We start from the raw sequence: 26,744 nt of genomic DNA on the forward strand, positions 1-26,744 counted from the left end.
TTGGTGTAGATGTTTGGCATGTTAACCAGTGTGTCTACTGAACTCTTCTGTGCTCATGATACCACACTGAAACTCTGAGCTCTCTCTGAAATTTGCATGTCTTAACACCTGTGATTTAGCAGCTTACTGCATAACTTTTCTTTCCTAAAGCTTTTGTTTCCAAACAAATTAAAATATCACTTGTTAAAACACTGGTAGGTATATTCTGCTGACAGTTTGATTTCTTTTTTATGGTATTTTCATCAAAGGTGAAGTTCAAGCCCCATCATGTTCATGGGGGTAAAAATGAGTAGGGACAATTCTTTCAACTTGAGCCTCTTGGCCAAAGGGAGGGCTCAGTGCTAGGGAGGGGTTTTGGGTGTAGGAGCCTGAATCTTGATGAAGTTCATTTACTTAAGCAGATCCACCTAGCAGACACAAGATGGTGTGTTTTGTGGAAGCAGACTCTTCATAACTGGTCTTTCCAGTTGTAACTCTGCTGTTGCATCCTCACGAGAAGGGGAGGTGTGTAGTCCCTTTTGTGCAAGAATTAAGTGTAACTTGGAACACCTGCTGTGATGGCAGTTTCTCTGGGGACACTGTAGAGTGGTGAAATGCTAGTAAGCAGCTAATGGTGCAGATTTTATTTAAATAGCATATCTGAATTTTAAAGTCTGATAATGCAGTGACACGTTCTTGCACTTCTGCAGAGAGAAGTTCCTGCTTTGTACATGGCACTCTTCAGCAGGCAAAGCTTTGTGTTTTTATGAAATCAATTAAATGTAATGTTCTGGTGTGATTTGAAAACTTACTCTATGGCTTTTCAGGGCCCAAAAAAAAAAAAAAAAAGTGCAAGCAAGAGCAGCCCTGCAGTGAGTTCTGTTGTGACCAAGTCACAAGGATGTACTTGGAGCCCCACTTGTTTATGGTGACACTTGTCATCCCTGGCTCCAAAAAGCTGCTGAGTTCATCAGCCAAGCAGGGGACCTGTTCCCAGCACTCAGTGTTTGGCAGTCATCCCCTTTCTCTCTAAAAGTAGTAGATAAATGTTTATCTTGAAGGTCTCCTCCTCCGAGGATTTTAACAGTTTCCTGACACCGTGCAGTTGAAGATTATTGTACTGACGTGCTACAGCTCTGACGGATTTGTTTTCAGAGTATCTTTTCCTGCATCATCAATAGCTGTGTTCAGTGAGCTTGGAGCTTCTGTCCTCAGCCTCTTGTAAACGCTGCCCTGTGGAACTGCTGGGGATTAAACTGGAGGAGGATGTTGCATCAAGTTTAGTGGCTAAACATAAAGCATTCCCTGGAGTATAATTCAGCTGCAGGGTCAACATCTCCCCATCTGGGGGATGTTGGCTGCCTGGGGCTCATGACCCCTGACTGTGTCTGAGACTTCACACCTGTAATGTCCTTTTACACCCCTGGAAGGTCAGACCTCATCTGCTGCTGCTGCCAGCTGTGGGATGCAGAGGGCAGAGAGGGAGTTCATGCCTTGCACTTCTGATGCAAAGAAGGCAGGGAAATAACTTGATTTTGGGAACAGAGGCCAGGAACCTCCTTCAGTGTGGGGCTGATGAGTGGTCCTGCCCAAGCAGTCACTGGAGATGATTTTATCTGTGCTGTAACCGGGCCAGGGAAGTCACGCAGAGCCTGAGGCTGGGCAGTGTTAGAGAAGCTCTGCAATTCCCGTGCCAGCCTGGGCGGGAGCCCCGGGGGCACACACAGCCCGGCAGCTTCGGTGTCCGGTGCCCGGTGCTGCTGCTCCCCGTTACCATCAGCACCACGGCTGCCTTCGGGCCCTCCCGGCCCCGATCCCTTCCCCATCCCATCCCATCCCCATCCCCATCCCATCCCATCCCATCCGCCACAAGATGGAGGCTGCCCGGAACTACACTTCCCGGCGTGCCCCGCGCCACAGCGCGAAATGGCAGCCAGGGAGACCTGGGCAGAACTATAGCCCCCGGCATGCCCCGCGCTTCCGCCGCTTCCGGGGGAGGGGGGGCGGGCTCTATGAGGTCAGGCAGGTACCGGAAGTGATTTCACATCCGGGGGCTGCGGCGCAGGGAGGGAGCGGAGCGGAGCGGGGAGGCGGGCGGGGAGCGCAGGCGGCAGCCAGCGGGGAGGAGGCAGCGGCAGCAGCGGAGCAGCTGGGACCCGGCGTGCGCACCCGCGGCCCTTCCCTCAGCGCGCAGGTGAGGAGGCGCGGGGGGCGCGCAGCCCCGGGCCGCTGCTGGCAGCGCGCAGGTCGGAGGGAGCCGCCCCTTCCCCTCAGGCGGTACCGGGCGGGACCCCCCCCCGCCTCCCCCCGCCAGACCCCCCCGGTGACGGGGCTGCCCCGTGGCGCCGTCCTTATTGTCTGCAGCTCCATCCGGGTCCTGCGGCGGGGGGGGTGCGGGGCGGCGCGGGGCCTGACGGGACGGAGCCCCCGCGGCGGGGGCGGCCCTTGCGGGAACAAAGCGGGAGCGGGGCGGGGCCGGGGGCTGCGGGCCGGGGCCTCACTCAGCGCCCCTGCACAGCCCCCTCTGCACAGCCCCCTCTGCACAGCCCCCTCACCGCCAGCACCTCTGTGCGGCTGCGGAGCGGAGCTGCCGCCGCCTTCCCCCTGCAGCCGGGCGGCCCCGCCGGGCTCGGGGCTCTCCTGCTGCCCCGGGACCCATCCGGGCTGCGCGGCGGGAGGGCCCTGCCCGGCTGCCCGGGGCTCTGCTCTGACCACCAGCTGGGGGGTTTGGAAGCCTGGGTGCTGGCAGGCTGCGAGCTCCCGCGCAGCGCTCTGAGGTGTTTCTGTGCGATAGCGCTGGCATCCCGCAGGCAGGGGATTGAGAAATCCGTTTGTGCCCCGGTGTGTAATCGCTTCACTTGATAACCGCCGCTTGCTAATCGAGTTAGATAACAAGAGGCTCGGCCGGCCCTCCTGACTCGCTCGTCGCTCATTAATAAACAAATAACACCCTCCTCTGCAGTTCGGAGCATTGCAACAGCTCCCCTTCAACTTCAGCTGATTAAATCCCGGTGTCCTGCTCGCTGTGCTGTGTTGCTGTTGGACACTTGAAGCACCTATCTTTGATTTTATTTCTCTATTTTTAATCAGGGGTAAGGAGCTGTGAGGAATCAGGCCCCTTGACCTTACCTTCAGCAGGTACTAGATAATCTCCTTTCTTGATCGGGGTTTAAATACAAAATCTTCAGTCACAAAGCTTTGAGTATCAGTGGTGGTTGCTGTAGGGCTCTTTGTTGCTATAAATGCTGCAGAATTCAGAGATATGGGTAGATTAATGAACCTTGAAGGTGTTCTGGGGTAACAAGTTCCATACTTCACACAGGAAGCACTTTGAGGTAGCTGCAAGCCCTGGCATTACAGGATTTTTAGTTTCTGTGTTCATTCCTAAGATCAGAAATCCCAATGTTTAGTGTTTCTCCTTATGCACAGACACTGCTCTTCCTGCATCACCCCCAAAGTCTGTGAATAATTTGGGTTGAGGTCTGCAGTCTTGCCACTGTGGTAGAATTCTTTGTTTTCTGTTCCATAGCACTACTAATATTACATTTCTTGTTCTTGTGTAAAGAGTTCTGAGATCCACTTGCTTTCCACCTACTCCCAGATGGAGAAGGTGTTATTTTTAATCCCAGCAGTGTTGCCTGTCACTGGGGCTTGTTTTCTGCAGCAGCCTTCCTACATTGTGATGGCTTTTTTTGGTTTTGCAAGACTAAATGGCCATTTGGCTCTTTTCCTCAGAGGTGCCTGTAGCTCATGACTAAAAATCCCTCTGTCTAATACTGGTGAGAGGAGATGAACCTTGTCCTGGCAGAGGAGCTCAGGAACCCAGCTGCTTTGTGTCTGGAGTGGGGGAAATGGAAAGCTCCCTGGTACACACTGTATTTTATTACCAGTTGCAGAAAATCAAATTACAAGGAGTGGTGTTGAGTCGAGGGAGCCTTGGCCTGGGGCTTCCTGGCCTGCTCACACAGGGTAAGTGTGTGCTGACAACGTTTTTCCTGTGGGAAAGCATGAGAGGACTCCAGGCTTCATCAGATAAAACCTCAGGCTGAGCCTCGGTGTTCCTGGAAGGTGATTAACCCACCTGGTCCTTCAGCAGGAATGGAAAAAGCTGTTGCAGTCCAGGTGTGGAGCACTGAACTGCTCTTCCCTCCCTCCTAAGGCAGATGGCTCATGTTCTGCAGGAAGGTTTGAGAAATGGGTTCCACAGATGAACCTTTGAAGCTTTTACCCAACCAGGGGGGTTAGGTGTTAATTTCAGCTGTCTGGGTGCAGTCCTCACCCTGCAGAAGTTGCCTGGGATTTGGCTCTGCAGAGTTACTCACCTGGACACTGTGCAGGAAGCCCAGGGGAACATTAATACCCAGATTCACTACACACACACACACACAAAGTGAACACACAAGGAAATAACAGAAGAAATTAGTTTTTTAGGCTCTAAGGTATTTTATTTCTTTTACCCTAATGTTTAATAGCTTGTGAACAGCTGAAGTTGCTCAAAGCAGTTTCAAGCCTGGACGGGGGTGTTGGATGCAGTGCCTTTTCCTGTCTGATGTTGAACACTGCCAGTGATCCTTTGTGAGGCTGTTTGGACAGAACATCAAACAGAACCTGTTTTCCCCTGCTGGAATACCCGGGCTCTGCTCTCATTTCTTGTGCTTCCTGGGGAGCTCCAGAGACTTCCTCACTTGGATGTGCCTTTGGTTTCAGAAGCCTTGAGCAGAGCAAACCAGGCAAGCTCCTCTTCTCTTTGTGCTGTCCTTAATTGAGCCTCTGGCTGCCTCAAGCCTTTCACCTGGTATTATCAAGAATACATTTTGAACCAAAACTTGCTTTAATTCCCCAGATAATGGCACCAACTGGAATATAAAGAGAAAAGAGGAGCTGCTGCATGGCAAGCCCCTGTACTGTGGGCTGTGTACTGTGTATATTTTGGTACCCTGCTCTCCAAATAAGTCACTTTTTGATATGCAGCCAATGAGCTAAAACACTGATTTGGGAGTAAAATGAAAAGATTTTTGCTCACTGCTTGATCAATCCAATGTGACTTTGTAGCACTAGAAAAGCATTCAAGTTTGAATATTACCTTTTTTGTGTGCATTACCTCATGTGCTTTGTATAATGTTAAAAAAAACAACAAAACACTGGCAGTATTAGTATCTAATATTATTAATTATGTAATATATATATTATTATATATATATTATAATATATATTATTAATTATATAATGCTTAAGGGTGGTGCAGGAGTGACAGGAGCACTGTCTCATTTGGTGTACAGCACAAAGAGATCTTTGGTTAGGAGCTGAGGCCTGGGCAGGTTCTGAGCTGGCAGTCAGAGGCTCCATGCAGGCTGCAGTGCCATTCCCACCAGATGGAGAGTCTGTCCTACTTCTGGTGGGGGTGAGGCGGGGCAGAGCATCCTCACCCCCTGTGCCTCTTCTTGGAGCTGAGGCTGGTGTGATACCACCCATGGTGGACACACAGAGATGCTGGATGTTCTCCAGCTGTGACTCAGTCCATATTAATGATGTGGGCTGAGAGGTGAGCACCTCCTCCTGTGCCTTGTGATGATGTCTTCACCTGCAGCTTCCCAATCAGTGAGCCTTTGTTAATGAGGTAGCTGTAAGAGCTGTTGTGCCAGCCTGGCTTTGAGAGGAATTGGTGCCTAATGGTTTCTGCCTCGCTTGCCAGGCTTCCCAGCAGGGAAAAGGCCATGGAAGTTGGTTCATGTGATCACAAAGAACATCCCAGAACTGAGTTTGGATAGATTTGGGAGGCCACACCAAGTTTCCCCTACCATGGGTGTCCTTGGAAATGCCCCTGGCCTGTTGCCCACCACATCTGAAGCAGTGAGACACTGGGCAGGTCTTTCCCAGGGGCCCTTGTTGGAAGTCAGGTGGTTAAAGTCTTTTAGAAAACAGTTTTTGCTTTGGTTTCTTGAACCTTGTCTTAAATACTTTCCCACTGGCAAGTACACACACTTGCTTTGGTTTGGCTTTTTTTCCTGTGACTTCCATTGCTCCCTGTGCTTGGCATTTGCTGATCTGAGGAGGTTTAATTGGGGAAATACTTTGTCACTCACTCCGTGACCCTCTCTCTTGTTGCCATGTGCCGAGCTCCTCTGCTCCCATCCTGCTGAGGCCACCTGGAGCAGCTTCTTTGGGACTCTGCACATCTCCAGCAACTTCCTCTCTGCCTTGCAGGCTTCCAGTCCACAGCGCAGCCATGAAAGATCCAAGTCGCAGCAGCACGAGCCCCAGCATCATCAGTGAGGATGTGATTATCAATGGGCACTCCCATGAAGATGACAATCCCTTTGCTGAGTACATGTGGATGGAAAACGAAGAGGAGTTCAACAGGCAGGCAAGTCACCTCCCCTGGAAATGTCTCCTGGGGTGCCTCTGCCATTGTTCTAGCTGAAGGGAGAGCAGCTGTGGCTTAGCAACCAGGGGGCAGGACTGGGAATCCTCAAGAGGTGTGGATAGGCTTGCAAAATAATGGGGGGAGCAGACACATCTCCCTTTCTCTGTCAGGAGGTGCCAGTTTTCTGTAAGCTTGGTGGAAAATACAGAAAGCGGGGCACGTTGTAATTCCTCCCATTGATTCCTTCCTTCTGCAGGAGGGAGGGAGCAGTAGTTGAGAGGTTTAGGTGGCAGCTTGGGAGGGAAGGCCCTTGCGTGGCTGCTGCAGGGGCTGTGCATGTGCTGACATGCTGGCTGCTGCAGCTCTGACCTGGATACCTGCAGGTACAAACCTGCCTTGTCCCAGGGGAGCTGGTGAAGGTGACAGTCCTCTTGTTGCTTAATGCTTAGTGTCTCACAGCTGGGTTTGGCAATCAGGTTGGAAGGAAGCCTTGAGCCTTGACTTCATCTGACATCTGGATGCAGTTTGTTCTCCCTGGGGAAGCTGGAAACAGCCTTTTCTCTTTCCTTTCTTCATCAAAACTTGCACTTTTTACTCAAGGAGCTGCTTTCTCTGTGCTCCCACAGGGGGTGGCTGTGCCAAGTCAGAGCTCCTGGAGCAGGATCCAGCTGCTGTGCTCTCTTCAGGGTGCAGCAGGGCCCGGAGCTGATCTGAAACTCAGGTTGCTCACAAAATGTAAATTCTCTTGTTGCACACACCAGGAGGGGCTCGGTGTCCTTTCCTCTCTGGTGGGTTTTCCCTCCTGGGGGAGCTCTGCTGTAGCTGACGTAGAGGGAAGGAGCTCCTGGAGAAGGAGCTGAGAGTTGTGCCATGAATAAACTGAGGTTTTTCAGGTGCATTTTCAGAGAGGAAAGATGGGAGCCTGAGGGGAGAATGGTCGTGATCAGGCAGCCTGGTCATCTGCTGCTGCAGGCACAAACCTCTGTGGGAACCTGAAAAAGTTACATTTGGACACAAAATACCATCAGGCAATATTAATTTCAAGACATTTGAGGAATTAATTACTACTTCTGGAGCTGCCATTGGAGATTCCTGCCCTTGCTGGGCTGTTTCTCTGGGAAAATGACTAAGCTGGTGTTTTGTAGAGGGGTTTGTCTGGACAGTGGCTTAGAGCATGCAGTGGTGAGTCCCCTGTTCCCCAAAGCTGTGCATCCTGAGTAGCAAACAAGTGAGCTGCTGGGTGTTTGCCCCATGCACCAGGGACCTAGATTTTACTCTTGAACTGTTTTGGTGTTAGTGGTGTGGAACTGCATTTCCACTCTCAGATCCAGTACATGTTCCAATTTCAGACTGAAGGCTGGATTGGAAAACTTGTCAGAGCTTTTACTCAGTGAACTTTTCAATCTGTCCTGAATAATTTTGCTGCTCCCTGTTCCTCACAGCAGCTTCTATGTCCCTGCTTTCCACTTTCAAGTACTTTGATGCAGGACATGGAAAAATGTCAGAATGAACTCTCTCCACAGCTGTATTTACTGAACAACCAAGCAAAACTTTCCTTTAGTCCTTGGAGTGCCTGTCAGTTCTGCATCAGTTGATTTATCCTGTGCACAGAACAGCAGATCAGTTCTTCACAGCTGCTGAGATCAAGTGGAGCTCCTTCAGAGGGCTGCTCTGGGTGAACACATCACCTAAAGCCCAGGAGATGCTGCTTGCTCCCCATCCCAAGTGACAGGCAGTGGCTGTTGCCTTCCCAGGCAGTGTGCCTGGCTGTGTGTGTTGTCCCTGAGCCTTTCCTCACACTTGCACTGAGTTCAGTCCATGGGAGTTGATACAACTGAAATTTTCACTTGGAACCAGCACTTTCCTTCCCTTAGAGCTCACAACAAGCTGTGACAGAGAGAAGAGTTTGTTCTGGGGATTCCCTGCCATTCCCTTTAGCTGCAGCCCAAGTTCCTCCAGCAAAGCACTTTCCTACATTAACCAACCAAAGCTGCTTGTCATCCTGCAGCACCAGCCTGGGGTTCTGCTAGAACTTCTGTTGCATAGCTAGGAAGAAGGTCAGGAGGGTGCACAGCCCTTGGAAGGAAGACACAAGCTCTCAGTAATTTGTTGATGAAGCAGTTTGGTTCTTCTCATGTAGATCGAAGAGGAGTTGTGGGAAGAGGAGTTCATTGAGCGCTGCTTCCAGGAGATGCTGGAAGAAGAGGAGGAGCACGAATGGTTTATTCCAGCCCGTGACCTCCCACAAACAATGGATCAAATCCAGGACCAGTTCAATGACCTTGTTATCAGTGACAGCTCATCTCTGGAGGACCTGGTGGTAAATTCAGTTTCTCATCCTAACACTTGGCATCTCTCTCTCTCCCTCTCTCTCTCCAAGGCTGATTTTTGTTGCTGATAATGGCAAAGGAAAATCCTTTACACATAGGCCAGAGACTCTTAAAGTGTGGTGGAGGGGGAAATGTGGAACTTGTTGGGTAAAGGGACGTTTCCTCCAGTGACATGACCTGTTTGGTGTAGTTTTCTTCATGGCCACACACTGCTTTCCTAGCCCCTGGCATCAGTTCCAGAGGGTTTGGGTGTGCACAGCATGTGAGGAAGGAAAGGCAGTGAGGGAGTCAGGCTGAGGCTGTGAGGTGCCTCTGGGTGACAGGGCTGCAGGAGCTGCAGGGGTGGCTTGCTACAAGCCATGTCCTCAGCTCTGGTGTGGATCATACGACCCATAGTGGATCTCTGTAGAAATCCTGAGGATGAGAGGAAGCAGGAAACTCTTATTTCCCTCTTTCTTGCTGTGTGGCTTGTGCCCAGAGATGAACTAAAAGGAAAGGGCAGTGTGTATGTCTTTTACAAACCCCACATCATTGCTGCTGTGAAACTCAGACACAAACCTCTGCTTTTCAGAGCTTAAGCAGCTCCAGGCAGCAGTTTTAGACTCAATTAAGAACACAAAAGCCTAATCCTCCATTTCTTGATGACCAGGATCTCATTTTGGAGGTGCTGGCTGGCCCCACCCTGGAACTGCGGGGTGTTGTAGAGCTTAGAGAGTGGATGAGAATAGAAATTCTAAAAAAATCAACTCACTGCTTGTGTGTTAAATTCCCAGTTCCTGCACCGAGTCTCCCCTTGCTTAAATAACCAACATCTAAAAACCTCGTGTCAAGTTTTCAGCTGCTCAACTTCAGGAAAAGCTATTCCAGCAGGAAGCAAAGTTGCTGTGTTTGTTGCATGCCTGACTGTTACTCTCCAGCTGTAACACCTAGAACTGTATTCAGCTTGAAAATCGAAGATAAAAATAACGATTCACCTGCACTTCTCTTTCTCCCTTCCTCAGGTCAAGAGTAACCTGAATCCAAACGCAAAGGAGTTTGTTCCTGGGGTGAAGTACTTAAATATTTGAGTAGACTGGGCCCTCTCTTGGTGGATGTAGCACAATTTCCACACTGTGAAGCCAGTATTAGAAGATTTAATTGTAAAAGCTCTCTCTTCTTGTCACTGTGTTACACTTATGCATTGCCAAAGTTTTGTTAGTCTTGCATGCTCAATTAAAGTGCTGAGACTGTTACTAAGTAAATCTGTCAAAAGTTTAATGGAAACATAATTGGGCCCTGGCTCTCTGCGGAGGGGACAGTGAGGTAAGAAGCACCAGTCAAGTTGAGACCAAGTTGAGACCAAGTACCACGTTTATAAAACCTTCTGCAGACTCTGTCTTTCTACACAGGACTGGGAATTTGCTAAGGATGGTCTGTTTTTAACTCAAGATGTGTTAACTGGTGCTAGCTTGCACCTGATAATGCCTTAACTTCAAAGTGAAAGCAAGGAGATCTGATTGTTATGCAAATTAGCTAACTTTCCTTTGGAACACCGGTGTTGTTACTAATGTTAATTTTTTTTTCCCCTTAAAAAAAAACAAACGACAAAACAAAACCTTCCTGCTCTTTTTGAGCAGCATGAGCTTTAACAGGAGTTTTGCAGCAGACCTGTACAGAGTCGTAGATCTCAGCTACCCAACTAACAGCCAGCTAGGGGAAGGAGTTCCCCTGTGTACCTTGCAGTGTGTTACCCTGCTAGAAACCTTCCCTTCCTCCTCAGGTGAGAGGAGCTGTGAGTTTCATCACCGTTTCTTCCCACAGCCCCAGGTGTACATAGCTCTGCCTATGTAACTTTTAGCAGACAACTTTATCATAGCTGGATTTAACCAAGGAAACCCTCGCGTTAGTGATTTGAGTGGTGCTTTTCCCTTGCTTTGTTTAATCATCACTACACAATAGTCTACAGCACAATGAATTTATTTTTTTTTTTCGTTGGGTTTTTTTTGGTTTTTTTTTAAATTTTATTTTGGTTTTGTTTTTTTTTTCCTTTTAATAAAGCTAGAACAGTTTTGGCTTCTTAAACTTCATATTCGGGTAGGTTAAGCTGCCATACGTGTTCAGTGTGAATAGTGTTTAAGTTGAAAATATTGTAAAAAAATTATATTTTTCAAAAATATTTAAAAAAATAAATAATAGTAGAAACTGAGGTGGTGGCTGTCTCGTGATTGTGCGTCTCACGTGGCAACTCCTGCAGAGGAGAGGGGTGACAGGATGGGTGCAGTGCCTGTTTGCAGTACATAGCACAAAATACTCCTTGGAGGGTTGGCTCCAGCTGCTCTTTTCCTTCTTGTTGATGCCCTTGCCTGGAATATTTTCCTTCCTTCTCCAGGCTGCTAATCCCAGTCCAGCCCCTGGGCTGGTGGCACTATATAAAGCCGCCAGCTGCCTTTGGCACCTGCAGGAGGGTGTGGGTGAGTCCTCAGCTATCAATCTGATCCTCTCTTTCTTCATAACTCTTGCCCAGCCTCACTGCTAATATCTTTTTTTTTTCCAATTTTTTTTTAAAGCTCTGATTAAACCACATGGAACCACATTAAGATTCTGCAGAAGTGGGAGGAGACAGCTGGAAGGTGTTGCCCTACAGCCTAAGCACATCACTGTGGTGGAGGAACCTCTTGGAAGAATTCAGTCAGACCAGATCATTTTGCTTTTTCTTTGCAAAATGTTAATTGCAATTAGTCCTGGGCTTCCTTCCAGAGGGTTCCCCTTCCTAACCCAAAATCCTGGAAGGAGCAAAACTACTTCTGATAACTTGGAAGCAGTTTAGACTCCAGCACCAAAGATACAGGAGGTCAGGAACTGGCTTACTCTTGGCTGGAGTTTCAGCAGAGAACCCCTGCACAGCAGCAGTTTCCCCATCACAGGTTCCTCCCAGGGACAATTGGCAACTGAACTGCTGCTGCTGGTAGCCACCTTGGTGTGGAAACAGGCAGCCTCACCACACTTCAGTGCTTTGGGTTTTTTTCCCCTGCTGTATCTGCAGCCTGGGGAGGTTTTATGGAAGAGCTGAACTTCCTTGTGGGCTGGAAAAGAAAGCTTTTTGGTTTACCTTCCCTCCAGGAGGGAGGTTTCTCCTGCTCCAGGCCCAGCTGGAGGTGGGTGAGAACCTGGGGGGACTCAGCTGAGCAAAGGAGAGTGTAACTGCTCAGTGACAACTGGGACAAGAGGAGAGGAGAGGGGACTCCTGGCTGCTCGGGGCCATCGCTGTGCTTGCAGAAGGTGGTGAGGGGTCGCATTTGCATGACTTGGGAGGTTTTGGTGGTCTTTTTTTTTCCTTTCACTCGTCTCAAGCTTTGGGTTTTCACTTCTGAGCTCCTACTCCATCCAGGGAGCGAGTGTGTGGCCACACCAGCACAGAGAGACTGACAGAGACCTGCAGTGCTGGCCTCAACTTTGGGATTTTGGTGCTAAACCTAAGCCCAGAAATGGTTTTGACTGTCAGCTGTTGTGATGAAGGGCTTGTGCTGAGCCACCTCCTGCTTCCCTCACTTTGAGGCCAGAGCCCACTGAGCAATGCAGGAGCCTGGACAACACCGAGATGTCCTCCGTGTGAGGCAGCCCAGGAGGGAGCACAGACAACGCTGGAGACTGAGATGCAGAAGGGCCAAGGGAGCAGTGCAGGATGCCAGAAAAGACACCGGTAAGGGCCAGTGAGCTTAAATTTTTTATTACTTTTTTTTAATGTATGATCTTAAAGTCAGCATCCTGACCGTTTGGGCTGAGTGCTTGTACCCCTGCCCCAGAGCCTGCTTCAGCTGCCAGGCGTCCCTGCTGGAGCTGAGGGCACAGTGTGGGAACTCCTGGCCCCGGGTGGGAGCTGGTGGCTTCTGGGGACTCTGGCTGGCTCCCCTGGTGGCTGAGGAGCCTTCAGCAAGTGTCAAGTGAGCCTTGACCAGCTGCTGCTTGAGGTGTAGCAGTGACACAGGGGAGTGGTGGTCCCAGGCCAGTACCCAGGAGCTGGGGATGTCCCCAAAAGGCGCCGTTGAGTTTCCCCATCCCGTGTATGGGACGAGCACCAGAGGCTTTGCCTTTGGGCTTGGTGGTGCTGACAAACACTGACAGCACCCGTGGGAGCTCGGCTTGGCTGCATCCAGCACTGGGGCCTGAGCCCTCCCCTGGCTCAGACCTTGGTGCAGACAGAGAGCCCATCTGCAACTATCTGGCAGGTCTGCAGCCGCCGCCTCGCTGCCCTTCTCCCGGGCCTTGAAACCCGGTGAACAGGGGGGCAGATGGGCACGTGGCTTCAGCCACTGGCTCCTCCTCACCGCGCTCATCCCGAAGGGAAGTCGTAGCTCCTCAGGCTGGCACTGGAACCTGCTGTCTGAGTGGGCTCCTGCCTTCCACTGCACCAGCCCACGCTCCTCCTGCGTCCCTGCGGCAGCCAGCACCGTGTTGGCCCAGACCCTGGTCCCTGCCTGCCTGGTCTCAGCCCCCCCTTACCCTGCTCTCTCCTCAAAACCGCCCTGCTTCCTCCCCAGCTCCCTGTGCTGAAATTACCTGGGATGGTGTTGTCCAGGATGAAGGCAATGGTGCCCCCAACGAACATCTCTGTGGTCAGCAGCACTGTCAGGATCTGGTCCAGCTCGGGGACACCTGCGAGAGCGTGGGGACTGAGCCGGGGCGTGCTGTGGTAAGCTGGATTTACCTAATTAATCAGTGTTACCCCCTCTGCCTTCCTCTTTCCCTAAACATCCACAGTCGGGGCTTTTGGTGGTGGACACGGGTACCTGTGTTAATGGCCTTGGGGTGAGAATCCAGGTAGCTGGGCAGCGTCAGTCCGAAAAACATGGCGAAACCCAGCACGAAGAGGTTGCGGGAGGAGTTCATGTCAACAAACTGCAGGTTGGAGAGGCCGACGGCCGTGATCATGCCTGCCAGCAGAGATGGGGGCTGCAGGCCAGCAGAGGTGCCCACCCTGCATTCCCAGTCCCCGGGTTCCCCCCTCAAATCCCCGCAGCAAACAGCCCAGGGCTGATGGTAACGGGTTGGAGGTGCTGAGGTTACCAAATAAGGTGCAGAACATTCCGCCAAGGATGGGGTCAGGCAGGGAGGCAAACAGTGCCGTGAACTTGCCGATGGTTCCCAACACCAGCATGATGCCAGCCCCGTACTGGATCACCCTCCTGCTCCCCACCTGCACGGAGAGACCAGCAGTGGGTGATGGCACCCATCCCCCTGACCCAATCAGGATAACTCCCCGGCCCAGGTACCTTGGTGATGCCCAGGACACCAATGTTTGGGCTGGAGGAGGTTGAGCCGTTGCCGGTCCCCAGCAGCCCCGCGATGATGCAGGAGATGCCCTCAGTGAAAATGCCCCTGGAGAACACCACAACGAGCCAGTCTTTGCCACGCTCTCCTGCAGTGCCCAGGGGTGCTGAGGCACAGGCAAGGTTCTGGCAGCTTGCTGTACCTGTTAATGGCGTGCACAGGGGGCGGGGGGGGCTCCCGCCAGCCGGGCACAGGAGTAGTAGTCCCCAATGGACTCGATGATGCCTGCCAGCGTGGCACTGAACATGCCCAGCACTGCTGCAGAGGTCACCGTGGGCAGACCCCACTGGCCTGCCGAGGGGACAGAGCAGCGTGTCAGGGTGGGGAGCACCCAGGTCTCCCAGACCCAGCCACTTTTTGCCCCTGGGTGCTCCCCAGCTCCAGTGATGCTGTGCCTGGTTCCTTCACCCCAAGGTGTCAGGGTGTCCCAGATGGCACAGGGGTGGCTGGCACTCACAGGGGTAGGGGACCCGAAACCAGGGTGCCACGGACAGGATCTCTCCCCGGGCGTCTGTCCTGGCCTTGTAGCCGTAGGCCTCGGGCTCGCTGGGGAAGACAGCGGTGCGTGTCAGCAGGTAGCAGAGCAGCCACACCACCATGATGGCCATGATGATCTGTGGGGACAGAGGCCGGGGATGCAGCCCCACATCGCTTGCAGACACACGCATAGAAAGAAGGGGGGATTTTTGGGATCCCTTGGCCCATCCCTACTGGGAACAACTTGAAGATGTGGATGTGGAGCAGGACGAAGCCGCGGCCCCGCCGGTAGCCGGGCAGGCAGATGGGGATGTGCCGCAGGTACTGGGCAAATAGGATGATCAGGAAGATGGTCCTGGATGCGGGGGAAGAAAAAGACAAGGTCCCTCGTGCCCCCCGCGTGCTGCTGGCTCCACGGGGGACTCCTCTCCCCCCTTGCTCCCCCTGGGCCGTACAGCGCAGCGATGCCCCAGTGGGAGCCGGCCCGCTCGCCGGCCGCCTGGAAGACGGAGAGGCCGATGAGGGAGACGGTGGGGGTGACGGTCAGGGGCCCGATGTAGCTGAGCAGTGCCCCGGGGAGCCCCAGCAGCCCGATGACCACCTCCACCAGGCTGGACACCACGATGGCCCCCTGGATCTGCAGGGCACAGAGAAAAAGGGACATCAGCACCCCCACCAGGGACTCTGGGGGTCTCCGGGGCTGGCGGCGGGGCCTACCTCCCGCATGCGGGGCTGCCAGACGTGAGCGGTGTCAAGAGGCAGCGTCCAGTTGCCATAGATCTGCTCTGGGGATGGAGGGGAGGAAGGTGGATCCCTGAGGGGGGAGTGTCAGGACAAACCCCCCCTCCTCATATCCCCTCTGCCCTCACCTTCAGGCGGGCATCGCCACTTCTCCAGGGCCCAAGGATGGACTTGGCGGGGACAAGGAAGGCCAGGGCGCTCGCCTGGAAGAGGGGCAGCCTGGGGGGACACGAGAGGGACTCCTGCACCCAGGGCCTGGGGACGGGCAGAGCGGGGGTCCCCACTGGGGCCGTGGCTCTACCTGATGCCCACGGTGGTCTGGATGAGGGTGGTGATGCCGACACACGTGAAGATGGTGCCGATGAGGTAGCTGACGGTGAGCTGGTCCTTGCCCACACACAGGCTCTCGGCCAGCAGGAAGGGGACAGCGATGGTGCCGCTGAAGCAGGTCAGGTAGTGCTGGGGGGCAAGGGGAGGCTCAGCTGTGATGTGGGGTGCCCCACACTGCAGGGAGTGGGGACTTGGGCTCTGCTGGGGTGGGTACCCCCCTTCCAGGCCGTACCTGGAAGCCAAGCAGGATGCAGAGGTACCAGGGGGGCACGTCCTCGATCCTGTAGAGCATATCCACCTCTGGCCGGGGAGACCCAGAGCCCAACCTGGGTCCTGGCGTGCAGGGGGCACAGCTGATCCCCGGCTTTCCCCAGGGGGCTGGCAACACATTGTGTGTGGGGGGACACCCTACACTGTCCTCACCCTTAGGGGTGGGGAGGAGTCCCCGTGGGCTGGGTCTCCATCCCATTGTGTGTTTACTGAAGGATTTGGGGTGCGTGGGGTGGGGGTGCCCCAGTACTCACCCTGCCCACTGCGGGCTGCTCCTTCCCAGGGAGGTGCTGGGGGCTGGCAGGGGCCAGGGTGGAGTTCCCATTCTGGCAGTGAGGGTGAGTTGGGAGCTGGGTCAGTGTTGTCCCCAGGTATCCCATGGGGACAGGGATGGGCTCTGCCCATAGCTCGGCACGCGTGGCCGGTCCAGCCCCACCCAGCACCAGCTCTGCCCGCCGAGAGTCTGGGCTCTGAAACCCCCTGTCCCTGATGTGACAGTTTTGTCCCCAGGGCAGGGTGGAAGGGAACCCCCATGGTCTGGGGTGGCCCAGACACCCTGCAGGTTGCCAGGGCAAGATAGGCACAGCCAGTCCCAGACACAGCAATCCAACATGTTCCCCAAACCAGACCAAGATCCTGGGCTTCCCCGCAGCCTCTCTCTCATCCCAGCCTTGCCAGCCCTTGGCTGGACATTGTGTCCCCAAGCCGGCCATCATTTTGGGGTCAGTACCCTCAGCCACCCGTTCCCTCCCACTGCACCGGGGGTGTGGATGAGAGGGGATGGGGAGGGGGAGAAGGGATGGGGGACAGGGTCTGTGTTCACCTGGGGCTGAGCAGGTCTCCCGAGCGGGTCCCCATCCTGCAGCGATGTGTTCCCTGGTGGCGATTGTCCACCGCGCGAGGGGTTTTATGGTTGTGGGAAGGACTTTAGTCACCACCCCGGCTGGGAGGTGGCCATTGGCTGGGGGTTGTGGAAACTGGGGAGCGCTGCCTTGGGACAGGATCAGCCATTAACTCCTTTAATTAGGGCTGGCACCGCTGGCGAGGCTGGGACGCTCCCGCCGGAGCACCACATTGGTAAAAACATTAGAAGCCGGTGGGTTACCAGAGTAATTCCTGGGTCACAGGGAGGGGGGGGTCTGGCGGTGTGGGACTCCGTTGCCACCATCATCATCCCTGGCATGGCGGGGCTGGGTGTCAAGTGTGACACTGGTGATGGGTGATACCAGGAAGGCGCCCAACGTCCCGGCACGTGTTGGCTCCCGCTGGGGACGAAGTCGGCTCCGAAGGGTCGTTGGGGCATTAAGCATTAACTGTTGCCAGGGCTACAGCTCATTCTGCGTGGCCTTGGGGGGGGGTGGCCCCCCAGCCTTCCCGCTGGCACAGGGCCCCTTCTCCCCGTGGCAGAGCAGCTCCCGCAGGGCAGCCGGGCCCCGCCGGTGTGCCCTGTAGATCTGTGCCTCTCCCTGCTCCCCCACGTAGCTGTGGCACATCTTGGACAGTCTGTGAGGAGGAGGAGAGGATGACACCATGTCCCTCTGCCATGGTGGGCAAGGGGATGGCACCTCCCCTCATCACCAACCCCTCGGACTTACCTGCCCGGCCATGGTCCCCCTGTCACCATCACAGGCCACGGTCTCTTGTCTCAGCAGCCCCGGCCCTGTCAGCCGCTTCTCCCCATCCAGCTCCTGCAGCCCATAGCTATGGGGAGAGGCAGGGGTTGGGGACAGCCCTGGGGACACCTCCTGTCCCTGGGAACCACCCCACTCACCTCTCCCAGCCCTGTGAAGCAGCTTCTCTCCAGCACCTCCATGTAGTCAGACTCGCTCAGTGCCCTCCTGCCCACCTTCCCCTCTGCCCTGCGCAGTTGCTCCTCAATCTGGGGTAAAAAGGGCAGAAACCATCCACTGAAGGTTAGCAGCCCCTCGGGACCCTGTTCCCAAGCAGGGAACGGGGGTCTGCACCCCTTTACTTGCAGCCCTGGCAGCCGAAGCACTTTAGCAGGGGATGGTGGGTCCACGCGTGGCTGCAAGGGGCTCGCTGGCCCCAAAGGGCTTTTCTGGGGTGTCCTGGGGGAGGAAGGGGGCAGCATCTCCCCACGCCAGAGCACCCCCATGCCAGAGCACCCCCACGCAGTCTCCCCATCCCGGTTCTGGGTTCTGTCCCCCCTCTCCCCACCTGGAAGGCGATGGCGTGGCAGGCGTCACAGCGCAGGCCCGCGGGGATGTGGGGGGAGAGCCACTCCCTCAGGGCTGAGCTGGGGAGCGGGGACGGAGCGGGAGGAGGCAGCGGGGGGGGGTCCCCACACATCTCCTCAGCCCCCGTCCCTGCCAGCAGGCTGAGGGACAACCACACCGCCAGCACCCCCTGCAATCCTGACACAATGCCCGGAGTGCCTGGGTGGCAAACTGGGGTGGCTGTTAAACCCCCCCGGGGTGGCAATCGGGCAGTGATGCGTGGCCGAGGCACCTGCATCCGGCTGGGGCAGCCCCGTCCATCCCCAGGGGGGTGGGGGGTGACGAGGGTGGCTCCCAGTGACTGTCCCCTGGCCAGGAGGTTTTTGGTGTTTTTTCAGTGCTGAGCCCTCCAAATCCTCCCTGGGATGCCATAGACCCTCCTTGGGCTGGGGTTGGCGTTCCAGGGGTAGGGGCTCAGGATGATGGATTTTAGGTTCAGGGTTGGATTTTGGGGTTCAGGGCTTGATTTCTTGGGCTCAGGGCTGGAATTTAGGGATCTGCTATTTAGGGATCTCTGCTATTGACTGCAGAGTCCCCTCCAGCCCCTGGGGACCAAGTATTCATCCTGTGGGTGCTCCAGGACAGACAGACAGACTGCAGGGTCCTTGAGGGTGTTGCAGGAGCCCCTCACACCCTCCTTCACAGACTACACGACCATGGGATGAATATGCAGGATTTGATGCTGTCTCAGCACTTTTATTACTATTTTAGGGAGTCTGTGGTGGCTGTTGGGGCCACAGGCAGTGGGCCGTGCCATTGTCCCCTTGTGGCCCCACCAGCTCGGGCAGGGCCAGCAGTACAGGGGAAAGCAGGGGCTGTGCATCTGGTCCCTTTTCCAGCCAGGGCCCACGACTTCAAACCTCTCAGGGGGCTGCCAGGTGCTAACATTGGAAAATACCCTTTTTCTCCCTGTTCCCATGAGGAGCTGGTGAGGTCCAGCTGGTGCCCATCACCCCTGGGTGTTTTGCCAGCTCAGCCACAGGCAGGGGGTCCCTCTGGGCCAGGGGTGATGCTGCTTTTGGGGTTAAAGCCCAGCTGCTTGGGAGGACACGTGCCATGCCATCTGTCTGTCCCCTTCCAGGACTGTCACATTGGGAGCTGAGGTCCTTTCTCGGGCCCCTGGGCAGGGGGCTGGCCAGGGCTGGGGCCGGGGCTGGCCTGCATCCCTGTGGGGATGTAGTACAAGCCCTCCAGGTACCCACAGTCAGAACCCCCGGCAGCAGGTGGTCCCTCACCCGTGGTTGCAGGGCTGAAGGTCCTGGAGAAGCCGGGGTTTTCAGGAGCTGGCAGGTCAGGGTGCACTGGGGAGGGGTCAGCAGGTGGTGGTGGGGCTGGGAGCCCTGGGAAGCCACTGTAGGGCACGTAGGGTGGAGTGTAGACCCCTGGGGCCATGACCAGAGGGTTGAAAGGAGCTTGGTAGAGCCCAGAGTGTGACGCTGCGGGTGGGATGAGCACCTCCAGGTACTGCCCCGTCTCAGGGTCATAGAGGGTCTTCAGCTGGGGCTGCCGGGGTGGCTCCATGTAGTAGCACTTCCCACTGTCAGGATCCACCAGCATCCTCCGGGGGGTGGGCGGGTGGGAGGCAAAGGGCTTGGTGGGGCTCAGTGTGCTCTTGCTGCCCAGTGAGGCACCATCAGTCCTCCTTAGGAAATGGGGAGCGTCCTCCGGGCGAGGCTGGGCTGGGCTGGGGGCAGCGGAACCAGACCCTCAGCGGGCCGGGACAGGGGGGAGTCAGGGCTGGGTTTGCTCCAGGGTGGTTCCCTGCTGGCTGGGGGACACACTCCGGTCCCCAGTGGAAGACTGGCCAGGTTGGGGGCCAAAGGGGATCCAAAGGATGAGCTGGCCACGTTGGAGGCTGATGGATGCCCCAGGGAAGCAGGGACTGGGTTGGTGACCAGGGGGGTCCCAAAGGATGTGATGGTTGGGTTGGGGGGCATGGGGATCCCAAATGATGAGCTGGATGGATAAGGGACTAGGGGGGTCCCAAAGGATGCACTGGCTGGGTAGGGGATTGAGGGGGTCCCAAAGGATACATTAGGTTGATTAGGGGCCAGAGGGGTTCCAAAGGATGCACTGGATTGATTGGGAGCCAAAGGGGTTCCAAAGGATGCATTGGCTGGGTGAGGGATAAAGGGAGTTTCAAAGGATGCACTGGATGCAATGGGGATCAAGGGAGTCCCAAAGGATGTGCTGGATGGATTTGGGGCCAAGGGGGTCCCAAAGGATGCACTGGATGGATTTGGGGCCAAGGGGGTCCCAAAGGATGCACTGGATGGATATGGGGCCAAGGGGCTCCCAAAGGATGTGCTGGATGGATTTGGGGCCAAGGGGGTCCCAAAGGATGCACTGGATGGATATGGGGCCAAGGGGGTCCCAAAGGATGTGCTGGATGGATTTGGGGCCAAGGGGCTCCCAAAGGATGTGCTGGATGGATTTGGAGCCAAGGGGGTCCCAAAGGTTGTGCTGGATGGATTTGGGGCCAAGGGGCTCCCAAAGGATGCACTGGATGGATTTGGGGCCAAGGGGCTCCCAAAGGTTGTGCTGGATGGATTTGGGGCCAAGGGGGGCCCAAAGGATGTGCTGGATGGATGTGGAGCAAAGGGGATCCCAAAGGATGTGCTGGATGGATTTGGAGCCAAGGGGGGCCCAAAGGATGTGCTGGATGGATTTGGAGCAAAGGGGATCCCCAAGGATGTGCTGGATGGATTTGGGGCCAAGGGGGTCCCAAATGATGTGCTGGATGGATTTGGGGCCAAGGGGGTCCCAAAGGATGCACTGGATGGATTTGGGGCCAAGGGGGTCCCAAAGGATGTGCTGGATGGATTGGGGACCGAAGAGGTTCCAAAAGATGTGCTGTATGGACTGGAGACCAAGGAAGTCCCAAAGGATGTGCTGGAAGGGTAGGGGATCAAGGGAGTCCCAAAAGACTTGTTGCTGGTGTTAGAGACCAAGGGAGCCCCAAATAATGTGTTGGTCAGGCTGGGTGCTAATGAGTAGCCAAAAGATGAGTTGGTCATGTTGGGGACTGTGGGGATCCCAAAGGATGTGCTGGCTGGAGTGGAGACCAAGGGACTGGCAGAGGATGTGCTGGCTGGGTTGGGGACTGAGGGCATCCCAAAGCAAGTACTGGATGGGTTGGGGGCTGAGGGGGTCCCAAAGGATGTGCTGGCTGGGTTGGAGACCATAGGGGTCCCAAAAGATGCACTGACCATGTTGGGAACCATGGGGTCCCCAAGGATGTGCTGGCCGGGTTGGGGATCAAGGGGGTCCCCAAGATGCACCGGATGGGTTTGGGACCAAGGGCAGCTTTGGCACTGGAGAAGTTTTGGGGGTTTTCACAGGAATTGCCAAATAGTTGGAGTTGTCTGCCGGGGCAGCAGGAAGGCAGGGCTCGGTGGCTGCCGGCCATGTTGGCAAATGCTCCCTGTGCCCAGCGGGTCCTTCAGCCGCCTCCCCGGCTCCAAACGGGGCGGTGGGGCCGGTGCTGCTCCCCGCCGGCACCTGCTCGCTCCTGGGTGGCTCTGGTGCTCTTCTCTCCGCGGGTTTCCCAGGCTGTGGGTTCAGGTTGCTGTCAGCCACGGTTCTGTCCTGGGGGTCTCTGCTGTCGCTGCCGCCGTGCCGCTGCCCCGCTGCCTCCTGCCCCTCGGCAGCGCGGAGCCCTCCGGTGCCACCGCGGTCACCTCCGTCCTTCCCCTCCCTGGGACCCGGTGCTGGCGGGAGGAGAACGGTCTTCTCCGTCCGGAGCACGGCCCTGCTTGGAGCCGGGGAGCCCTCCTCAGCCACCGCCGGGGACCTCCGTCCCACCAGGACATGGAGATGTGTCTCCATGTGCGGCACCCCCTCAGCCCTGCCCACCCGCGCCGGCACCCGGAGCTCGCTCCGCTCCTGGCGGGGGGGGCGATGCCGCCGGTCCCTCCGTGGCAACCGCTGCCCTCTGCGTGGCCTGGACCTTGGTGATGTGGATGGGGTAGCGGGGAGGGGGCGATAGCCGGCTGCCAGGGAGCTTTGCCGGGCCCTCGGTTTGTGCCGGGGCTGCCTCCGGGCCGGCAGCTGCCGGAGCTTCCCGGTTCCCTGTCCCCGTCCCCGTGTCCCGTCGGCAGACGGAGGTGCAGTGGATGACGAGGGGGGTGGCTGGTGGCCGGTCCCCGCCGCTCGCCGGTGCCGCGGTGCCCTGGGAGGCGGCGGCGGTCCCGAAACTGAGGCTGTAGCTGCTCTTCAGCAGCTTGCGCACGTCCCGGGGCTGGGGGATGCGCCCCTTCCCCTTATCATCCGTGTCGGGGGTGGAGGCCGGCAGGGACCCCCGGGGGGGGGGTGACGGGGCTGGGTGGCTGGTGGGGCACCGCCGATGGCTTCTCCTCCCGCTGGCTCTGCGGAACCAGCTTCACCTCCTGGGCCCGGGAGGTGAGGAGGGGTCGGGGTGGCACGGCGGGGGCGGACTTGAAGGGGAGGGTTTGGGGGCGGCTGGGGCGGATGGCTCGCTGCTTCAAGCTGGGCCACGGCCTCGGCCCTCTCTGGAATTTGGGGGCAACGTCCAGCGCCTTCCCCCCCTGGGGGTGGGCTTCAAACAAGGCGCGTGCTTGCTGGTAGCAGATCCTCTCGGACGCCGGGTCCTCGGTGGCACTGGGGAGCCGGTGGCCCTCCAGCACCTCCTGGTACTTCATCCTCTGGTTGAGTTCATTGAAGGTTTTCTTCAGCTTGCAGACGTTCTCCCTTGTCGACTCGCTCAGCACCACACCCTTGGCAGGACGGGTGGTGGTGGTGGCGGTGGTGGCATCCCCCACGGCCCCTGCAGCCGCTGGCATCCCTCCGCCCCGCAGGTCCTCGGCTGAGAAGCTGCAGTCTGAGCGGGAGAGCGAGCTGGATTTGCCCTCCAGGCCATCCCCAAGCAGGTCGGTGCCAGCAGAGGATGGTCCAGAAGAGGTTGAGCTGCCATGCAGCCCCTTCTGCTCCATCTTGATCCTCTGCTCGTACTGCATTTTCTTGGCAAGAACATTTTTTACCAGGCAAGAAGCCGCCCTGGTCTTGTCGATGGTGTCCAGGGAGGCCACCTTCATGAACTGCTTGTAGTTGAACCTGAAGTCCTCTCCGATGGCCCTGCCCTTGCTGGGGGGCTCTTTCCTGGCAGGGGGCAAGGGCTGGGGGGCCGGGCCATCACCCCAGGGTCCAAATCCTGTCTCTTTCCTCTCCTTCCTCTTCAGCAGGATCTGGCGCTTCGGAACGGTCCTTTTCTTGCTGTGGCCCTTCCTGGCCTCTCCACTCTCCAGCTCCACATCTACGCACTCGAACTGCTCCTTCCCCAGCAAGCCCAGCAGCTCCCCATCCACGCCGGTGGGGAAGGGCCAGCCCACCCTGCCGTGGAGGGTTGCCACTGTGCCCCGGGACTCGCCGCTGGCTGCCGACCACTGCCGCGGCCGCCCACCGTCCTCCGACAGCGAGTTGGAGAGGCTGGAGGAGGTCTGGGAGCTGCACATGTCGAGGTGGGCACCGGGGAGACCCGAGAGGCTGCGGAAAGCCCTGGCTGTCAGTGCCCGCACCTCGCCGTCCGCCTCGTCCGAATCGCTGGGCAGCCCGCCGAGCATCCCCCCGGGCTGCCGGGGCAGAGCCGGCTCCCCGCTGGCGGCGGTGGCAGCGGTGGCAGGCTGACAGTCCCCACCGAGGGGACCCATCCTGCCCCCCTGGCCCGGCCCCGGGCTATTCTTAGCTGCGAGGGACAGCTGAGCCTGCCGCGGGCGGGCGAGGGGGCCGGGCGGCGGGGGGACACCGGGGGCCCCCACCGCAGCCCAGCGCCCCGGGGCAGCCCCTTCGGCACGGCCGCCCCGCTGCCTCACGTCCTGGGGGGCTGTCCCCTCCTCGTCCAGAAACTCCAGGCAGTCCTTGAAGGTCTCCGTCTCCTCCGAGCACAGGGCGGAGTGGTAGGAGGAGACGGAGGAGCCCGACATGCTCTTGGCGAGGTCATCGCGAGGGAGGCCGGAGAGGTGGCCCTCCTCCTCCTCTTCCTCCTCCTCCGGCGTGGACCGCTGTCCCTCGCCACCGCTGCGGGGACCCTCACCATCGGTACCGGAGAGCTCGGGGTGGGACAGCAGGACGGGGCCCCTCTTCCCACGGGGCATCATGGCAGGGATGACCCCGGGGGGTGCCAGCCGATGCTGGGGGACCCTCCTCGGTGCCGGGGACGCTCTGCTGGGGACGCTGTCTCGACCTTCTGTCTGCCGGTGGCTGGGCCGGGCGGGACGGAGGGGCGATCACATGGACACCAGCGAGCGCCAGCCCGGGGGAGGCGACGCCAGGCGCATTGCAGGGATGCCACCACCAGCCCCCCTGAGGGGGATGCCGGGGGGCTGCCAGAACCATCCCCTGGCCCTTCACCGCTGCTCCCCATCCCTGCAGCCCAGGGGCCAGGGCATCCCTGCACCCCATGGGGTACCGGGGCTGTGCTCCTCAGGGGCTGGGGAACAAGCAGACGCCTGTGGGGATGTCCCGTCCTGGGCACTGAGGGCATGTCTGGACCCCAGTCTAGCCATGGCTCCTTTCCTGGCTCCTCTGCCCACCTCACCGTGGGGATGGTCTGTTCCAAACCTGGGACTTGCCTAAAAGCCACCCGGCCCCCCACAGCAGCCCTAGCAACAGGAACTGCAAGGAGCTGGGAGCAAACTCAGGGCTTGAAATCAAACCAGGCACCGAGCACTTCTGGGACTCACAAGAGCCCAGTGATGGATGGCTACCATCTGCCTTTTCTGGGGGGGGACCCAAAGCAAGCAGCATGGCAGGAGGGTCTCTGCAGCCTGCCAGCCCTGCCCTGTGCTGCCTTATGGGGGGATTTTTGCAGTGCAGCAGCAGTAGCAGGTGCTCCCCAGTGCTGCCAGCCCTGGAGCAACCTGATGCCCAAGTCCTCGGGTTCATGCAGGGACTAAATTTAAACCTTGGCAAGGAAGAGGAGAGGAAAGCGTCCCTGATAGCTGGCCTGGCCCTTAACCCTTTGCTGCTGAGTGGGGCTGTGCTTGCAGGTGGCATTTGTGGCCATGAGGAGTGGGAGCTGGAGTGGGGAAGATCTGAGGAGATCAGACATGGGCAGCACTTGCTGGCACTGTGGCCCTGTTCAACAGTGTGTACACAGGGCTTCAAATTCCTGCAGGATTTGCAGGGAGCCAGTGGGATGTGGCTGCCAGTGGAGGAGCTCCCTGTGCTGCCTGGATGACATGGTACATCCCAAAACCTTGAGCTGCTGCTTGGGTGCTGCAAACACCCTAAAGTCCCCGTGGTGAGGAGAGGAGATCTGTCTGGAAATGTCCCCAGGCCTGGTGGCACAGCAGCCTGGCTGGTGCCTGCTGAGTCACTGCTGGCTCTGGCCCTGGCACGATGCAGCTGGGAGCAGCGTGGGGACATGGGGTTTGGGATGGGGGATATGTACACACCCCCAGCCTGCAGCCCGATTTGCACTGCTGGGGGGATGGACAGACCCGCAGTAGGGAGGGGGTTCAGCCCCTGAGCTGTCTCCCCAGCCGGTCCAGATCCCAGGGAGATGCTGTTCTGTTCCCACCAGGCATACTGGTGGTTGTTGGGAAGGGGATGTGGGTCCATCCCGGGGTCCTGATGTCCTGCTGAACCTCCTGAGCTGCCTTGCTGATGCCTTCAGTGCATCCAGGGCACCATTATTGAGGGCAAGGAGGAAGAGCAGAGAGGGTACAAAGGGGCACCATGGGCAGTGGGAGCTGCTGAAGGTCTGGGTAAGAGAAAATAATCAATCTGGTGGGAGGGAGGATCACTGCAGCTCTCAGGGAAAGCTTCCTGTCTGCTGCCTGCGGTGCTGCTGTCCTGGCAGAGAGTGTGAGAGGGATTTAGGGCAATGACTTGGGTAACCACTTTAAACCCTTGCCCTGCCTCTTTCCCAGCACAGTTCTTTCATTCTGACACCCAGGTCCTGCCAGAACTGCAACAGTCTGAATGTCGACAGCTGTGGGCAGGGGTATGGGGGCTGTAAAGCACCACCCCCTCCCAGCCATCCATCCGCTTCCCCAACACCCGCTCCGGTGCTGCGGGACATGGGACAGCCCCGAACAAGCTCTGCTCCACGGCCCGAGGGCCGGGCTGCTGGCTTGTGGGGAGGAGAACTCCTGCCAGCACCTCCAAGGCTGCCATGATCAACCTGCCCGGGTGTGCTGCTGGAGCAGGGGGGGCCCGGCCGAGCACCCCATCTCTGCTGAGCACCCCTGCTGCAGCCTGCCGGGCTACACCTCCTCCCCCAGGTCCTGGGGTGCAGCACCCCCTCCTCCGGGTCCCTCATCATCTCCCGGGCGTGGCAGAGAACCAACGCCAAATACAGCTGCCTGAGGTGGAGAGGCTGCACCCAAAGCGGTGCCGGGACGGTGGGGGAGCAGTGTGTTCGGCCCAGGCTGGCCCAGCCCTGCTGGTTCCGTGCTGACCACATCTTTTGTTGAGCCGGCACAACAGCCCCAGCACCGCCGCTGCTCGTGGCCTCGTGGTGCTCACTGCAGTGAGGAGCGGGACAGCAGGGGCTGCTCGAAGCGGGACGGGACGGGACGGGACGTGCATCGCCTCTCCCACGCTTTTTGCAACTCTAGAGGAGCAGGAAGGACCGTCCCTGCTTGGCAGAGGCTTCCAGAGCCGCCTCTAGGCTTCGGAAGGGAACGAACCAGGTACCCAGAGCACCTGCCCGCCTCCCTCAGGCCGCTGCCCGGGCAGGAAAAGCCC

The 26,744-nt window shown here is 57.3% G+C and overlaps 4 protein-coding genes across 5 annotated transcripts; 1 reads left to right on the plus strand and 3 right to left on the minus strand.

Annotated features, from left to right (window-relative positions):
- Positions 1–2,058: 2,058 nt before the first annotated feature.
- On the plus strand, positions 2,059–10,854 carry PAIP2 (poly(A) binding protein interacting protein 2). 2 transcript variants are annotated; one of them, XM_030459167.1, is made up of 5 exons: positions 2,070–2,173; positions 3,070–3,117; positions 6,184–6,343; positions 8,484–8,663; positions 9,675–10,854. In XM_030459167.1, exons 3-5 carry the CDS (start codon positions 6,206–6,208, stop codon positions 9,738–9,740), a joined length of 384 nt encoding a protein of 127 aa, XP_030315027.1. In that variant the 5' UTR covers positions 2,070–2,173; positions 3,070–3,117; positions 6,184–6,205; the 3' UTR covers positions 9,741–10,854. The 2 variants fall into 2 exon arrangements, with proteins under 2 accessions (XP_030315026.1, XP_030315027.1); XM_030459166.1 differs by lacking the exon at positions 3,070–3,117 and having other exon boundaries at positions 2,059–2,173.
- Positions 10,855–12,747: 1,893 nt separating this feature from the next.
- Positions 12,748–17,108, minus strand: SLC23A1 (solute carrier family 23 member 1). Its single transcript, XM_008503423.2, is given in 19 exon segments — positions 12,748–12,865; positions 12,867–13,084; positions 13,210–13,305; positions 13,440–13,583; positions 13,717–13,846; positions 13,923–14,028; positions 14,123–14,151; positions 14,153–14,271; positions 14,438–14,594; positions 14,692–14,812; positions 14,913–15,094; positions 15,175–15,242; positions 15,327–15,357; positions 15,360–15,417; positions 15,500–15,657; positions 15,761–15,906; positions 16,053–16,124; positions 16,622–16,789; positions 16,961–17,108. Coding segments are annotated over 19 exon segments (2,184 nt in total). The 3' UTR covers positions 12,748–12,832.
- Positions 16,806–18,273, minus strand: MZB1 (marginal zone B and B1 cell specific protein). The gene is given in 6 exon segments (XM_008503424.2): positions 16,806–17,301; positions 17,394–17,425; positions 17,427–17,499; positions 17,570–17,583; positions 17,585–17,677; positions 17,977–18,273. Coding segments are annotated over 6 exon segments (687 nt in total). The 3' UTR covers positions 16,806–17,123.
- A 1,384-nt stretch (positions 18,274–19,657) lies between these two features.
- Positions 19,658–21,279, minus strand: LOC103537161 (nuclear pore complex protein DDB_G0274915-like). Its single transcript, XM_030459164.1, has one exon. It carries the CDS (start codon positions 21,257–21,259, stop codon positions 19,679–19,681), a length of 1,581 nt encoding a protein of 526 aa, XP_030315024.1. The 5' UTR covers positions 21,260–21,279; the 3' UTR covers positions 19,658–19,678.
- Between the last annotated feature and the right edge of the window lie 5,465 nt (positions 21,280–26,744).

This window comes from Calypte anna, chromosome 13 (assembly GCF_003957555.1).
Source record: "Calypte anna isolate BGI_N300 chromosome 13, bCalAnn1_v1.p, whole genome shotgun sequence".
Taxonomy (NCBI): domain Eukaryota; kingdom Metazoa; phylum Chordata; class Aves; order Apodiformes; family Trochilidae; genus Calypte; species Calypte anna.

Coding starts and splice junctions, on each gene's coding strand:
- LOC103537161 (XM_030459164.1), bottom strand. CDS start 21,259: ATGGTTCCCAACATGGTCAGTGCATCTTTTGGGACCCCTATGGTCTCC.
- PAIP2 (XM_030459166.1), top strand. CDS start 6,206: ATGAAAGATCCAAGTCGCAGCAGCACGAGCCCCAGCATCATCAGTGAG. Junction 6,344..8,483: donor AAGAGGAGTTCAACAGGCAG/GCAAGTCACCTC, acceptor CTTCTCATGTAG/ATCGAAGAGGAGTTGTGGGA. Junction 8,664..9,674: donor CATCTCTGGAGGACCTGGTG/GTAAATTCAGTT, acceptor TCCCTTCCTCAG/GTCAAGAGTAACCTGAATCC.